We start from the raw sequence: 16,653 nt of genomic DNA, 5'->3' as shown, positions 1-16,653 counted from the left end.
CTCTTTGGGTTTCCTTGTAGACAGTTTCTCTTGAAACCAAGGTGTTAAAAGACAGGTCAAGAGTATAAATATATCAGCTTTTACCCGGGCACCTTCCAAGCTACAGCAACCCTGAACTCATTGGTCATGTCTCTAGCTTTTGGTCAATATGGTGAATGAAAAGTTAGCACAAGGCAAAGGGACAAATATTTTAAAAAGATTTTGGTGCTGAAATAAGAGAATTCAGAATTTCTTCCAAAATTAAAAATGATGCAAATCATTTTCAGAGAATACAAACATTTTGTTGGTATAATCCTATGTATCACATATGATGTACATAAAGCTCTGTTGCCCTGCCAAGACAGAAACCACAGCAGGGAGTTCTTTTCTTCACTAGTTCCAGGTTTTCCTCCAGCTTGTTCTGTGCCTGTGGATTCGTAGCCCAAGAAAAAAGGAGTCTCTTCGCTTTTTCCCGGGAACACACTCATGGGTGCACAAATCCCACAATCCTTTTTTTCATTCAAATCACTGAAAGAAATCCTCAGCTTCTTTAGACCACAGGGCTTAGTCCAGTGCATACTTTGTAATTAAAGCCATTTTCTTGGGCAGTAGCCTCCAGTGGTTCCTCACTACCCTTTTGGAAACAGATGTTTTATTTCATCTTCCATTTAGCATGAAAGGAAGATGCTTAGCACTCTCATCAGGTCTGTGATCATGTATCAATCAAATCAAATTCAATGACTGACGCTTGTCATTGAAAATAACTAGGACAAACCTGCCATAACATGTATTTATTATCTGGACAAAATTGTTTACATGATTTATCTGTGTGATACCCCAGGAAGACAGTAATTTTGTTATGCCTTATTACCTAGCAATTCCAGGTTTTATACTTACTGAGTTGTATACAGCAATACATATGCCAAAGTTGGCCTTGTCCTTAACATCATTATGAACAGATTTCTTTGAGAAATGCTGTCAACTGTAAAGTTCAGAATATGATTATTGTTATGATGCCATCAGTTGAAATGGCTTGGCATTTCTGAGCCTTTTGTAAAAGGGAATATGCGGTCAGTAATTCAAGCAGTGATGCTCTTTGCTAATGGGCTCTATCAGTGTGTCATTGACTCTCTCAGGATGTATGGGTTTTCTGTTTGCATTCATATGCTCATGCATAGACACATAAACACCGTAAGCAGTCCTGCAACTCATTAGATCCATTTTCAGTTAGGAACTTGGTAGCAGAATGCAAGAGAATAGAAGAAGTAGAAACTGCTCTAGTCTCACTGATGTTGTCAGAGGTCTGACCGTTGGAGGCTTCATCACATAACACATGAGAAACATAGTCACATATATATATGTACAGAAACACCCCTTGCATACACATATATGATGTGCAACTGACTTTTAGGCTTCTGTTGGTACATCTGCAAAGAAAGAATGAAGAATGACTCCAGTTGACTCTGACACTGGTGGATAGTTATAGCTGTGCTATAGTTCACCTGGAAAGAGTAGAACTGCTCCTCTCTAATGTCTTCACCCTTGCAAATATTTTCAGGATCAGGACTGATTTCATCCTCACTTGCTCCTGCCAATTAAGGAACTTAATTGACAGTCCTGACTGCAAATCTCCTTCAGCTGCCCTTTATGTGCAGCAAAATGGTCCAGTGGCAATTAAGTGTGGCATTACCTGTGCTTTCTAGGTCTTACAAGGTAGCCCTAGTTGCTGGTGCAAAGTAATTTAAGTTTCTGATTGAGCACACTAGACGTTTAATTGGCTCTAACTTTTCAGTATTTATTTGCTTTTCAGTGAGGCTGGTAAGAATAAATGTGCCAATAAATTGGGATTGTTCATGGGATTGCAGCAGCCATAACACTGGCAGGAACAGAATGCGAACAATGCACAGCTTGAAATTTTGAGTTTTGCAGATCTTTGTGGAACACCGTAATGGTCTTGCCACTCTACTTACACTGGTGTAATTTTACACAGGGCTCTATACACTGCAGAAAAGAACTCATAGGCTATTACTCAAGAGAGTCACTGAGGAAAAACTCATACACAATTATACGGTAATTGAATATCCATTCTTACAAGTACAGATGCCACTGGGCTACATACATTTGAAAGACATGAAACAGTCTTTAATAGGCTCATTAAAAAAATCCCAACCAAAACCCTATTTTGTTTCGTATTAAACTATTTATGGCTTGGTTCATTTTGTAGTTGTTGCTGCACTGCATAAGAAATGGAACAGTAAGCCCTGGGTCTGATCCTGCTCCCACTGGGGCTGTGTTGATGACTTTTGTTGAGCTCAGACTCAGACCTCCTCACTAGTAAAAGAGGAAGCAGATTCCTTCCATCTCAGAAGTCTAGCCTTTCTGCATCTTTTGAGGACACACTTACTACCTGGGCTCTCCTGTTCTGTCATGCATCTTCCTAGTAAAGTTTTCCTGGAATGGTATTTTCCTTCTGAGCCTGGCAAGCGGTTTACAGACATGTATTCTGATATATTGATGAACAATCTCTGTTGTCACCCAATGTTCCCTGCGTATCTGAAATATTCTATGCACATCTGACTGGAACTCTAACTCTGAATTAGAGTAAAATCTGGACTGATGACTAAAGCATCTGGCTATATAGATATATTTACTGTACGTGCAAAGTACAATGCACACAGGTCTGGCTAGTGAGCTAATTCTTTCCTTCTGCAAAGTAAGAACAGCTCCATTTGGGCTCACAGGCTTTCTTACTGCATTTTCTTATGGGCTTTTGTTCCCTGAAGCCTTTTTCAGCATTTGCCTATGGAGCTGTAAACTATCAGATTTATAGCCAGGTGATTCTTTTCCCCTATGAGATATTTTTCTGATTCCCTGAACTGCAATGACAGGATCAGTTCAGGGATTACAATGAATAAGCAGCTGCTGTAGGGGCTAGAAAACAAACAAAAGGGAATGGAGTTGTGGCTTCAAGGCCTGCTAGGCTGACTCCTCCCAAAGTTAAAAAAGTGCCTGGCTGTGCCCAGGAATTTCTTTTGTAAAAGCTACTGAAGAATGAGTGGTCTAACTCTATTATGCCAGGAATGTTCACAGAGCAGTAGCTTCTTTGCTACATATACAAACAGCCTCAATCCCAGTCAGGCGTATGTGGCAAGAAGTGATTGTAGACCACTGATGGAGCAGAAGTTATCAGTCAAGACTCAAATGAAGTAGCACTTCAAAAATAATGCTTATAAAGGAAAATTCCAGAGCAGGTCAACATAATCTGCTGGGTCTGAGAACCTGAGCAAATCCTGGTTTCTTAGCAAAGCACTTAGGAATATGACATTTGTTTCTGTCAGTCAGGTCCAACAGAATTAAAACCATGGAAGGGCTCATAAATCAGCAACAGGCTCCTCAAACTGTCTCCTAAATGAGCGGTAGACAATAGCCAGTCATTGGAGAGGTGTATGGGGCAGAGAGACAAAAGCTGGACAAGACAAGCCCTGAGGGACCAAGGGCAGGCAGTTCTGTAATACTCAGGTCACTGTGGTACTATCATCCTAAATATTTCTCCTTTGTTTGTTGATTATTGTAATAATTTGCAAATGACTGGTATGAAACACTGGGTCACGAACAAAGATTTTTATCATAGTTATAAAAAGAGAGAGTATTTATAAGAGCAAAGGACGGCAGTAGAACATCTAAAATTTAACATTGGCACCTGTGATTGTGTTAGAGCAGCAGCCAATCCAAAAACTGTGACAGTGATCCATAGTTAGGAAAATAAATAACTCCCTGAACTGCACTTGAACTGCTAAAGAATGTGCTGCATTTTAGTTTATCACAACAATATGAAAATGTTCCTTAAGACTGCTATGCAACATACTTGTCATCTTACATGAAAGTTGGAGGAGGAGCTCCACCATCATTTACCCCTGTCACACTCACCATCACATGTGCTCCAGTTGTCTCTGGCACAGGGACTGTGCAAAAGGTGTTCAAGGGTGTGGGGTGATGCTGCTGGTGGGAAGCACAGTCACCAGGCTTTTACTTTTCTTCCCCACAGAAACTGAAAGAAACTTGATGGAGGAACAAGCTGGAGACAAGAGATAAACACTACTGTATACATACCAAAGACCTCTCCCAGCTGTACTACCCCTGTCACTTAGTGAAAACCAGAAACTGGCATCTCCTGTCTTGAAAAAGAGCATGACTGTTCCCCACCTGCCTCATTTCTTATGACTTCAGGTATGTATTGCCCTAAGTAACAGTTGAATACACAGCAGAGCACGATGCATAAGAGCTTTCTGAGAACTCGCTCTGGGAAGACGGTGGTATTGTGGTCCTAAAGAGTGGGGCTGGCAGGGGGAGCCCAGAGGACCCTGCTCTGCCTGGTTGGGGCAAGGGTGGTCAGGCCAGAGCCATCTCCTGCTGCTCTGCAGGCTGGGATGGTAGCCAATCAGTCTCAGTACATTTAGGCTTCCTTTTTGCTTTGTTACTGTGGATAAGTTTATTGGTTGAATACATGCAAGTTTAAGCAACTTTCCAGAACTCACAGCAGACAAATTTTAATCTGTAGAGCTGGCTATTTTTACTGGCAGTGCAGGCCTACATGCTATGTTCACCCCATCAGAGAAAAAAGCAATATTTTGTCACCTAGCAGTTAACAGAACCAGCCAATGAAGGAATCAATTTATAATAATGATTAATAACAAAGTACAGTGGGCAATGGAGCAACAGACCAAAACTAATTTGTGGAAATTACTCAGCAAGTGATTATGACTAATGTGATTTGCCCTTGGGCAATTCATGAACCAAAAGTTAAATGTGCGGAATGAAACATTCATTACCCATTATTCACTCATTTTAAGCAATGGCATTTGTACTGTAGCAGAGCCCATACACTTCAGGCAGGTTTCAGGGTTTTATTACACTAAGCAGTATATATGGACTTTTTTTTTTTTTCTTAAAAAAAGGGGGAGCAAATATCCCTCCTAAGGAGCTCCACATGCTAAGTTTAAAAAGTCTGAAGGGGCTATACCTTCTGTAAAAGTGTATGAGTTAATCTTACAGTTCAAGTATTGGTAAAAGAGCAGTCCTGTTTGAGATCAAAAGATTTCCATGTGGATTAAAGCCCCTGAGTAGTCATCCTACTTCTGCAAGTTTTGTTTCTTATGCTGTGGCTAGGCTGCCACTGCTGCCTAAGTTAATTACTGGGGGCATATTCTAAAATACTTCAAATACATCAAAACATATAGCCAATCCCAAGATGATCCTTCCAAGATGTTTCAGTGTAGGTTTCTGTAAATGCGCATTCAAGAAAGGACTCCTTTTGCCTCTGATCCTCTTCCCAAAATGGATGGACCTTGAAGTCAGCTGAATTCTATGGCATTGGCTTCAGCGTGGCAGAAGGCAAAGCTCTCCCCACTTCTTTCTGCACTACCCTGGCGTTTCTGAAAGAAAGCAGCTAGAGCAGAGTGCAAATGACAGAATCTACTCAGCAAAAATCCGTGGTAAGGATAATTAGGAAACAGGCAGATAAAATGAGTGAAAAGATACATTGCCACTCTTTCCAGTGCCTGTTTATTTTCTTCCTGATCGTCTTCCCTTTGTACAAATCAGTGGGTGACAAGAAGGTTGTACCTTTGCATTTGCTTTTCTCTCTGCCTGACACTGAAATACACTGCTTTGTAACAGGACCATCAAGATACTTTTCTCAAACTTCTTTGTGATATGGCCCTTCAGAAGGATACACCCATTTTAACTGGACAGAAATGAGTTTTCCTTTTAATTCTTTGGATTATCAAAGATAGGCTTAAGGCAAAGGCTAAGTGACTCTGCCTTACAAGTATAGATTCTAAAGGCAGACGGAAATGGCTGGAATAAACACAGAACGCCACGCATCTATAGTAAAACTCCCTCCACCAGACACAGTGAGGAAGAAGCCAGGGACAGGAGGGACTGTCTGCTCTTTCCCTTACCAACATAGATGGCCTGCTGTATGCAAGGAAACCCTGCAACAAGAATATGATCCATTCGTGCAGAACCTACTCATGTGTTTGCACTGTTGTGGGAATTTATTCAAAACATTTAAGTTGTGCATGGATCACCCTGGGGGAAAAGTGCACTCCCCAAACTTGACTTTTGCACTGTAATTTCTTTGGATTGACTAATGGGGACTACTGACAGAGAGAGCATAACTTTTGGCACCTTTGAAATATACCTCATCTCTAATAGACCAACTTGCCAGGTCAGAGAAACATATATCTGAATTTAAACCCAAGTGCAGATATCCTTCTCACTTCAAGAGTGAAAGTAATGCAACTGTTATTTTCAATGGCTTTTCTTGTTCTAATACTGACAATTGTGGAGAATACTATCGGGCCATATCATAACTCAGGCTGAAGTTTTCAAACGGCTTTAAATAAAACATTAATGTTCTTCAATAGACCAACTACTTGCAGTTAATCCCAAAATAGTTTCTCTGGAAAAAAAAAAGTGAAATTATTGCTATTTGATGGCTATTTAGGTACAAAACTGTTGTGTCTTGAAAGGATCCTGGTTCCAGTTTTATTTTTCCCTTGAGGAACAGAACATGTGAGTAATATGACAGGTTGGTATTAATTTACTGCTCAAACCAAAATGGATTCAAAGATGGGTCTTAAACCAGTTCTGGTTTTCTGACTATAAAACATAAAAATCCAAAGTGCAGTACTTGTTATTATAGCAATTTGTGTATCTCTGTTGACCTCCCTGTTCATACTTCTATTGTTTGTCAGGCATACTGTGTTAAGACAGCAACAGAACTGTATCTGGGCTTTGTTTGTAGCTTATTTTGCACTTTGGTGGTTTGGTTCTTTTTTGTTGCAGTCTTCTATTTTCTGCTGAGCACATTATCATCATTGTGCTTAAAGCTCATGCTTAGAAAATTGAACATAAGTCCATTGCTGGTTGAGTTTCCAACTCTGGAAGCCTGAGGGGCAGGGGAAGGACAGGGGAGACTAACAAGGACACTTGAAACATGGCACAATTCTAAATACATAGTTCTTCAGAGGGGCCGATGACTTGCAGCCACTACTGACTTTTACTGGTATTGTAAGTACTTGGCAATTCTAAGAAGTGTCACTGTCAATTTGCTCCTTCATGAGTGAATAACTTGAGATATTTTTTGGGGGGGTGGGGGGAGATAATGATAAGTTAATGTTAAACATATCCATTACTTGTTAGCCCCCCAGGTGTCTCTTTCTGTCTGACCCCATGTAGATGGGCGGTGAAGCAGCTGCAGATGGAAGAGCCCCAGACCTGAAATGCAGGCAAACCCAGCCTGTTTTCATGAAACTGTGTCAATACTCTCTCTTATTTGAATCTTCCCTTCAACCTCCTCAGCATACTACTTCATCAGAATCAATCACTTTCTAATTAACTAGTCAGATTTTGATGCAGTTTGCCAAAATTTCATTATGCTGCTCTCAGAGTTATAGCATGCAATTATTTATTCAAGTTTCTACTGTTCTTACTTTGATGGAACTGGGTGAAGGAATCTCTTTCTGGGAGCCTAAGGGAGCTCTGTAATGAGAAACAGTTGCAGGAAGGTGAGTAACCCTTTTGCGTTGCAGGGTCTGCAATATGAGGAGAAAGGAAAAAACGCAATGTGCTCCCTCTTTACGTTCCAGCATCCAGGGGGAAGAAATTAATGCAAAAACCAGCTTCCATATGCATTTCTTGGGTTCATGCTTAGATTTTTTTTTCGTAATTGGGAGTAAAACAATTATCCCTTTTTGGGGTATTACAGTAACATTCACAGCTGAGGGTCAGGCCCTTAGCAAGCACTGCAGAAACAAATAAAAGACAATATTCTTTAGGAGAGTTGGACATTACCAGTACAAAATGCTATAATACATAGCATTGCGACACTGCCTCTGTTGAACACTGAAATTCCTTATGCAGCATGTGCACTGGTTGGGTGTCTTAAGAATAGAACTTACAAAAGATAGCATCTTGAGTGGGGAACTAACTGAACATATTGTTAAGAAATGCAGAAGTGATGAAGAGAGCCTCAGCCTTCCTACTCAAAGCTAGTAAGGCAGCTGTCTTGACTGCTGGAGTACTCGCAGCAATAAGCCTTCTCCTGGGCTGAGGTACCTAAGGTAGCTCTGTCCATTTTCTCAAGAAACAGTAGCAAGAAAGCTTCGTCATAACTGAAAGATGGAATGCTTTTCAGGAGGGTGTAAGAGCTCTTCTAAGATCTTTTTGGTATGCAGAGTGATATTTGATGTACTTCTATTCTAGATGTTAACTACTGGACTAGAAAATTATATGTATCTTCATTCTTTGCCTCAGTGAGAACACAATCATTTACATGAGGTTTCAACAGCGGAGACACAGATACATCAGAGACTGCCTCACAGTTTGCTGGAGTTGAAGGCAGTGAGCAGCCTAGAGGTTTTGCACACACTCCCAACACTTTGATACCACTGCTCTTCTGCTGTGACCCCAAACTGTATGTCACAGACTGCCAAGGTTACCAACATGTTCTTTTGTCTAAGTCCACAGAGCTTTTTTCATCCAGACACAAACAAAGCCTTGAGTTTGCTGTGCCAAATGACTTTAGCTGGTGTCTATGGTGCCTGAAAGGCTTCCCATCAAACTCCTTTACTTTCCTAGGTACAGGCAGAAGTCAACTATTGCCTGCCGGGCTCAAGCAGGGCTCACAGGGGAAGAGACAGAGCCTGGGACTTGTGTTCAACTCCCGGAACAAACAACATAGTGATCAAGTTGCTACTTCACTGGTTCTGCTCTGTGTCTTGGAGACCATTAATGAGGCTTGTCCCTCTCCCAGTGCCTGAGGGCACTGCATGTCACAGTACAGTCCTTTCCATGCCGTTGCAGGGGCTGGAGACCTGTCTTACAGATACTCCCCATCCTCCTCTGAGATAATGGGCCACGCTGCTGTGGAAAGCCTGCCCATGCCTTTGTTAGCTGTGCCCGCAAAGCAGCATGCTGCAGTGCTCGTACTGCACTGCTACAGCAGCACCACTGCTTTTCATGTACAGCTGCAGGAAAAGGCCAAGGAAGAAAGTTTTTGGCGTGCTATTGAGTCTCACAGATACTCTTTCAACTGCCTCTTGAAAATTATTCTGCCAGAGAGATTCTCAGACTAAAGCCACTTCCTTTTTCCTATTCCTGTGTGTGTTCACATCTTGAATTAACTCAGTGTTTTAAATAAAACCATCAGCCATCTAATGAAACATGCAACTATATATGCTAGGAAGAAGAGCAAAAAAAGCTAATTTGCAAATGTGGCACCTATATTATTTTAAGGCATTGTTTCTTGTTAAAATTGTCAGGCATTATGAATCTAACTCCTATGCTGTTTTATTGAGAAATTAGGAACTTAATGAACAAAGGCTACTTTCCAGAGTATAGAATAGCTTGAAGTACTAAATGAAAGCCATGTCAGTTAAGCCACTACAGTCTTCAATAAAGATCAGAATAAGAAGATGAAAATAACCAAACTCACCTTAAGCCTGTTAAATGCAGCCCTCAGGATCTGTGTTTCCCTCTTGCTCTCAGGAACAACTCGTATGACTTTATCACTGCCAATAACAGAACATTGAATTGACATTTTATGGCTCTTTGCAGCAGCACAATGCAACAGTAAATAAGTTCATATAGCTACTGTACTTTTTTCTTTTTCAGCATCTGCAAAATGTCGGGTGAAGTGGAGCTCTGCTTCTAAACTTGCTTCCTGTATTATGTACTTCCATAGAAATGACTTGCTCTTCACAGATCAGGGTGTCAGCTTGACCCTCCATTTCTATGTAAATGCTTTTGTTCATTCCTTCTAATTTAAATCATTCAGGCTGACATCTTCCATACTGAATATCTACCTCAGATCAAAACAATTATACTTTTTCCCGAAATAAAGAATCTGTTTCTGAGGACAAGATTATGTAAGATAAGATACATTGCTTTTGTATATTTAAACATTTAATTGGCTGAACAGTCCCGCATTCTCATGCACTACAGAGGGAACTTGACTTTAGAAGAGCGGTGACCTTCATTAACAGGGGCATGCCTTTTGTTTTATCCATTAAAGCTTGCACACATTTTGTGAAGTAAATAACTGTTCATAAATGCTCAGAAGGTTCTGGATAATAGCAGCTCATTTTATGCACTCTCTTTAGTGGATCTCAATGAATATAATTTTGCAAACAGGAAACAAGAAATTGAAAAGCTGTCCATTCAATGACGACCATCCATGTCATGAACTATGGGAGGCTAGAGACCATAAAAATAATCATAACTAAGACACATCATCATAATCCATACACAAGAGGGCTGAAATAAATGTGCGTGGCCAATGCCATTTTGAATTTGTACTGTTGATAACCAGTACCTCTCCCAAGAGACCCTGGAGGTCAAGCATGTCTTTATTTCTACAGTTCCATCCAGAAGCCAGAACTCCCTTTAAAAAAAAATTCTTTATCTCCAGTTTCCTTATTATCTGGGAATTTTATGCAGAAGAATTTCCCCTGACATTGAGAGAAATTTGTCCCTTAAACATATTGTGAGCTCTCCTATTTTCCTGAAGCTTCCGAGTCTGCTCAGAATACATTTGGTCAACTAGAAGCAACACTGGTAAGTGTGCATTTGCTGGCCTCACTGTTTTAGGAAGGCTCCCAGGCTGCTGTTCTTCTCAGCAAGCAGGCACCAGGTCTTGCCCTTGGTGAACTGCAGCTACAGCTCTGGTAGGACTCACCTTTGTTGCAAGACTCCTTAATACATATATAGGCAAGCGTTAAATATTGTCAGTAAGCGGTTCAGAAGAATGCACAGGTTGTTGGGTTCAGTACTACTAATAAATAAGGAATTCTGAAGTGGCTTACTCCGTCTCTTTCTGGCAGCCATTTTCCCTTCCCCTATTCTTTAGTCTCAACATCTGCTCCCCTTGGTTAGCCTCTGATCCTTCTTTCCGTCCGAGCTCTACAGTTTTGGTTCTCACCCCTGCTGACCTTTCCCTGTAGACGGGTCCTTCCTTAAAACTCCTTCCAACAGCTGCACAGCCTAAAGTTTTTGGTCCAGTTACAGTCCAGGTTATGGCTGCAATAACACTGAGGTACCCAGAGATGTGGACCTCAGTCCATTCTGCTTGGTTGCTGTTTACTTTTCTTGACAAATGGTCTATGCCTAAGAAGGAAGGTTTCTGAAAGTACTCGTAATTTAGCAGCTCTAAAATTTTAGGGAAATTACTATGTTTCCAAGCCAAGTTTATCCTCCTGCGTATGAACTTACACCAAAAGGAATAAGCCTCTTAGAGTACTACAACTGCTGCAGCTTTTCAAGGAAAATAGATGATTTTAATCTATCGTACATAAACCAGTAATATTCTTTCCCATTACTCATTTATTTCAGAGTATTAAATTGCTGTTAAGAAGGAAATGGGTAAAAAAAGTAACGGTTGCCTAGGACATGTGAAGGTGAAGTAACTAAAGAAGATTCATTGGACATTTCTGGAAGGATTAGGACAATCAAAATATAAAAACCAGATTTTAATGAAATAAGTAGCTAGGCATGTGTTACGCAGCTGTAACGGAATTTTGAAAGAATGGATATCACTTAGGTATGGTCTTGAATTAATACACATCACTCTAAACTGTCTTGGATTAGCTCAGCAACTCTGTCATTTCCGATGTGATGAAAGACCTGCCTTAAAGAGGAAAATATTGGTGCTGTGACAGATTGATCACTTGACACATTGCTGGGAAATGCCTCAAGCTGTGCCTGGGTCTGCTTCTAGAGAGTTCATAGCAAGCAGTTTAGCATACCTGGTACTGTTAATATTTTATGAAAAGACAGTTAAGCCATTATGACAAGGCAGTTTCATTTTTTGTGTGTGCAAGATACAGGAATACACTGAATTCCTAAGAAGTGCCTGCTAACACTCACTTCTGTAGGCTAGCCAGTCAGTGGATAATCACTATACGTTCTTCAAAAAAGAAAAGACACCAAATCCAGCTTTACTCCTAGTACCTACCAGTCAAAGAACATAATCCTGAGGTCACTTTTTTGCTCTACAGCTTTCCTAGTTACATTTCACACTAAAGAAATTAAACATTTAGGGTAGAAAGCCAACAGCCAACCCAGTATTTAAGACCCAACACCAAAATCTACCAGATTACAGACTAATGTGGTTGGGTAAGTGGCAGCTGTACCCTAAACAGAACCAGCTGGTGAGGTCCCCTGCCATCCCTCACATCTAGCTGTTGAGGAGAAAGAAGCAAGTGATCATGTATACATCTAGGGAAAGTTGTGTTGCCTGCAGACGTATGTCAGCACTCTGCTGATTTATGCAGGCAAGGTTATTTTTCTAACCACAATATCTCTGAACTTTTTTTTTTAAGTTATTTTTTTTAAATTTCTAAACAAACAGCAAGATGGGATGTATTTTGTAAAAATAATATAGAATTTTGCATGCATCAGGACAAACTTTCCAGTTACCCCTAGCAACTAGTCTAATGGAATTTAAAGCTAGGATGTAGTGAGATCATTTGAATTATGTGTAAACACAGTTGAAAGCTTTTGCAAAGAGCAATCAACAAGCTTTATTAAATGAACTGACCAGATGAGAGTGGTGTACAAAGAGTAGAACCCAGACCACTGGTGTCCCCAGGGACAGCCCTGTGTCTGAGCAAAATGGGTGACCAGCTGTTGGCTAGCATTGACATGCAATGTCTTTTTTTTTCTTTTATTACACCCTTCTACTTTAAAGAACAGCATGAAAAATGACACAGCCGTTTCTGAAACACAGACTATGCTACATGGGCCTGGGAAGGGTGATATTCCCTGCTGCCACTGGGGACCAAAACCTATTAGTTTATTTCTTTGGCTCTTTTAATTTACTTTTTTCCATTTACTTCATAGTTTTACTCGTCTATGAACAGACCAGATGGATTCAATGAAACCATCCTGCAGCACATATACAACTTCTTTATTGATGGAATTAGTAGTTCTCTCTCATGAAACTTTCATGCTGAAGTTACATGGCATGAATTGTATTTATGTAAATTCCTCATTTCCTTCAGGAAAATCCTTCTTATTGTTTTATTTTCGTGACTAATGTGAACCTTAATCAGCCCTCTCCTCTCCCATGGATTCAATAAAAGTATGTTTACAAAGGCTTTACAAGTATTTTAAACACAGTTTGAGGAATGGTATGTTATAAATAAAATACCTATAGAAAAAGTCAGAAAATAAATCCCCACTTTAAAGCATCCATTCCTAATGGTAGAGGAGGGATTATAGTTCGTGGGAACAAGCTGCCATAGCTTCTGCACTTAAGTGGTTCATTAAGGCTAGGGAACCAGTTACACACTGAAAGACACATCTGAAAAAAGCTACAGCACGAAAGCCTCTCATCAACTCCCAGTATGCCATCAGATATCATTTGTGATGATAGAACAGTTGCTTCATTCCCTTTTCATTGCTAAACTCTTCTGCTAGTCAAAATGTTAAGCAATATTCAAACGTTAATTTTTAAATCTCTCTTCGTTACTGGGATGAAGAGTTTCAACCAGGAACTCAATACTGTTACAAAAACTACTTAAATAAGGTTGGGCTCCTTCCTGAGACCTGACAGGGACATCTGGAAAGGGAACTTTACAAAACTTCCTGAGCCCTTTATGGTTTTCTGTATTAAAGCAGATGCTGATCAGAAGAGAGCACCATTTGTATTTTCTACATAGCGTTATGTATATTCTCTGCCTTTTAGTTATTAAGGCAGGAAAACTGATGTTATTCCTGGTTTAAGGAAGAGCTAGCTAATCTATAATTTTGAATGAAAAAGATTTGCTTGGGTAATGTAGGCGGAAGTGCTGAGGAGACAAAATATGTTATTACATGATACTTACCAGTGTAGCACAGATGACTTCTCTGAAAACTGAATTTATATGCAAGTTGCCTGCTAATTCCAAGGCAGGAAATTTTAAGGACTAAACCAGTGCTATATTACCAGCACTCCTCCTTTAAACAGCTTTGTTCCAGAGACAGATGGTCTGGAAAGGTGAATGTCTGCAGAAATTCTAGTTTTCGTTCCAACTAGGAAACAATGCTTTTCCAAGCAAAGTTGGCCTCCAATGCCTCATGAATGTTGCATATACGCCCATCTAGCTCAAACACAGAAAGTGGGAACCAGTTGCTTCAGTGTGTGTCTCTGTCTCAGACCAAAAACAAGTGTGTGTATTATAATGAAAACCATCTTTTTTCACCAAGTGTCAATCAGTCGTATGCAAATAGAAGAGAGAAAGAAGGCTGTTACTCAGGGCAGAAAATAAAATTAAGAAGTAACAAGAAAAATACACACTTAAGAGAAACAAACAGGCCAGCGTAAGAAAGTGGTCAACAAGGAGTTAGGGTGCTAACTGCAGGATTAAGGTATGCAAAAACTTGGGAGATGCCCATTTGAGCCAAGGGGGAGACTGCAGTAGTCTGCTTCAATGAAACACCATGTATACCCATTTGAATTCACTTCCTACGAAACATTATAATAACGTTTGCATGAAACAACCGATGATTGTTTAGCTTGGATGTAATCCTTCCAATGATGTATTATATCAAGCACAGCTACTTTTAAAGAAAGGACCATCATCGTGCCAGTAACAGATTATTGAAAGGAGCTTCTGCTATAACCCCATCTGCTTCTTTGTTGCCATGGCTCATGTATTTCTCCAGTGAGTTGCTCTGTGCTTTGTAAGAAGTTACGAGTATGTGGTGATGCTGTCAGGCCTGGCATGGGCCCAGACAGTACCAGAATGCTTATGTCTGGTACTCCCCTGCCCAAACCAGGAAAGCTTCACCCCATCCTCCCTCTTCATCCTGACTGCAGAGGTATGTTGGGCTTGTGAGTGTGGCCAGACAAGCTTGATTTACTGTCCTGATCAGGTTGTGGCAATCAAGCACAGCCCTGCCCAGCCAGCGATCCTGGACAGACCTGATCATATCAGTTGCACATATTTTTATCCCTCTTCCTGTTCTTGACCCTCCCTTTCACCATGCCTGCACCTTGCTTTTTCTGTCCGTCTCCTCTCAAATAAACAACTCTGCCCTAATTACTTTTTCCCAATGTTCCCAGTTTTGCTACATCTGTATCCAAATTTGGTATGTCTAGGTAATTGCAGCCTCATACGGTATTACTGACTGGGGTTACCTAGGTATTGTTGCACACAAAATGCCTCCAGTACTCCAATTACCTGTGAAATTCAACCATTTCTCACAAAAATCCTCCTTTACCTCCTGCAAGCTCCAGCCGACCTTCACAGTGCTATCTGAAATTTTTGTCAGCTTCTCACATTGTCATATCCAACAATTTCTCATGTTACATCCCATAGTTTATCCATGTCCAGATCAGTTAGCTTAACCTCAGGCCAGGGTCTGGTCCACACTCTGCATGTGCCTGCAGCCCCAGCCCTCCTCCATGCTGAAAGTCCACACCGAAGCTCATATGCTTTTCTGAACTTCAGAATTGCTTCAGTTCATTCTAAGCCCCACACACGTTTTCAAACAACTGCAGCAACTATTTCCAAATTAAGTATATCGGGACTCTGCACGGCAGATTTGCTCTTGACCTCAGTGAAATCAAAGAAAGAATACCAAGTCTCAAAAGAGGGTTGTTAAAGATTTAGATATCAAGAGCAGAAGGCTGAAGGGGCAAATGATTCTGTGTTAGAGGTCTACATTAGACTCCTTGTGCACTAACTTCCTTTAAGACCTTGAGAAAAACCATCACAGGTCATCTGCAGGCTTCACAGAAGATTTCTTACACTAAGCTTCATATGCTATATATCCACATTGCTGGCTGTCATTCACTTGTAAAAACCACACACTGCATTTGGTTGAAGATATTTGCTGGTGGACCACTTAGTTTGGTCCCTCTCTGCCTCATTTGTTCCAATGGCCTGAGCAAGAGTCTGGGCTCTGTCCTGGTGGGTGTGCTTGAAGCACGGGGACTTGCAAAAAGCATGGCATTCAGCCTGACCATAGCTGAGTGCGCACTTGCCTGTAAACCATGACGGACAAGCTTAGGCTTAGAGCTATGCTTAGCTGACAGTGTAAACATAGCTTAGCTGCCCACCCCTATAAATGGGGATGATAGCACCTTTAAAACTTGTGAGGGTATTGAGACAATAAATAAATTCATGACTTTTAAGCTTCCAGATGGCTACAGTAATGGAAGGAATGCAGGGATCACAGATGTAAAGCAGTAAATACACATTTTACAGAAGCTAAAGAATGAAACTCTGGAACATTTTTTAAGTCCTGAAGCATTGTGCATTTACCCCATAGACTTCAATGGTGTCACCCCATAGACTTCAATGGTGTCACAAGCACTGTAAGAGATCATCTCTAAGCCTAGAAAGATACCTTCAACAGTCCACAGGTCTGACTTGCCACGCAGCTCAGTTTCCTCTCCTTGCCTTTGATCTTAATAGAGACAATCAGATACTTACACAATACAGAACATATACAATGCTAAACAACGGACCAGGCTTCCTCAAGCCCTGTTTTCTATTACAGGGGGCACGCACACATGTACGCACACACACACGTAGAGTTATCAAAGACTGTACTTCATGAAACTGGACAAAGGCATCTGTTGCCCAGCACGTCTTATAATGCCTCAGCAAGACAGTAAATGCC

General features: G+C 40.7%; 1 protein-coding gene across 1 annotated transcript in view; it reads right to left on the bottom strand.

The window, feature by feature from the left end:
- CPA6 (carboxypeptidase A6) overlaps window positions 1–16,653 on the bottom strand; it is an 85,417-nt gene that overhangs the window by 37,033 nt on the left and 31,731 nt on the right. Inside the window, exon 2 of the mRNA XM_055704597.1 lies at window positions 9,479–9,554. Coding sequence (XP_055560572.1) covers window positions 9,479–9,554 — 76 coding nt within the window. The remainder of the gene's footprint in view (window positions 1–9,478; window positions 9,555–16,653) is intronic.

This window comes from Falco cherrug, chromosome 3 (genome assembly GCF_023634085.1).
Source record: "Falco cherrug isolate bFalChe1 chromosome 3, bFalChe1.pri, whole genome shotgun sequence".
Taxonomy (NCBI): domain Eukaryota; kingdom Metazoa; phylum Chordata; class Aves; order Falconiformes; family Falconidae; genus Falco; species Falco cherrug.
This window is presented reverse-complemented; position numbering and strand designations above follow the sequence as displayed.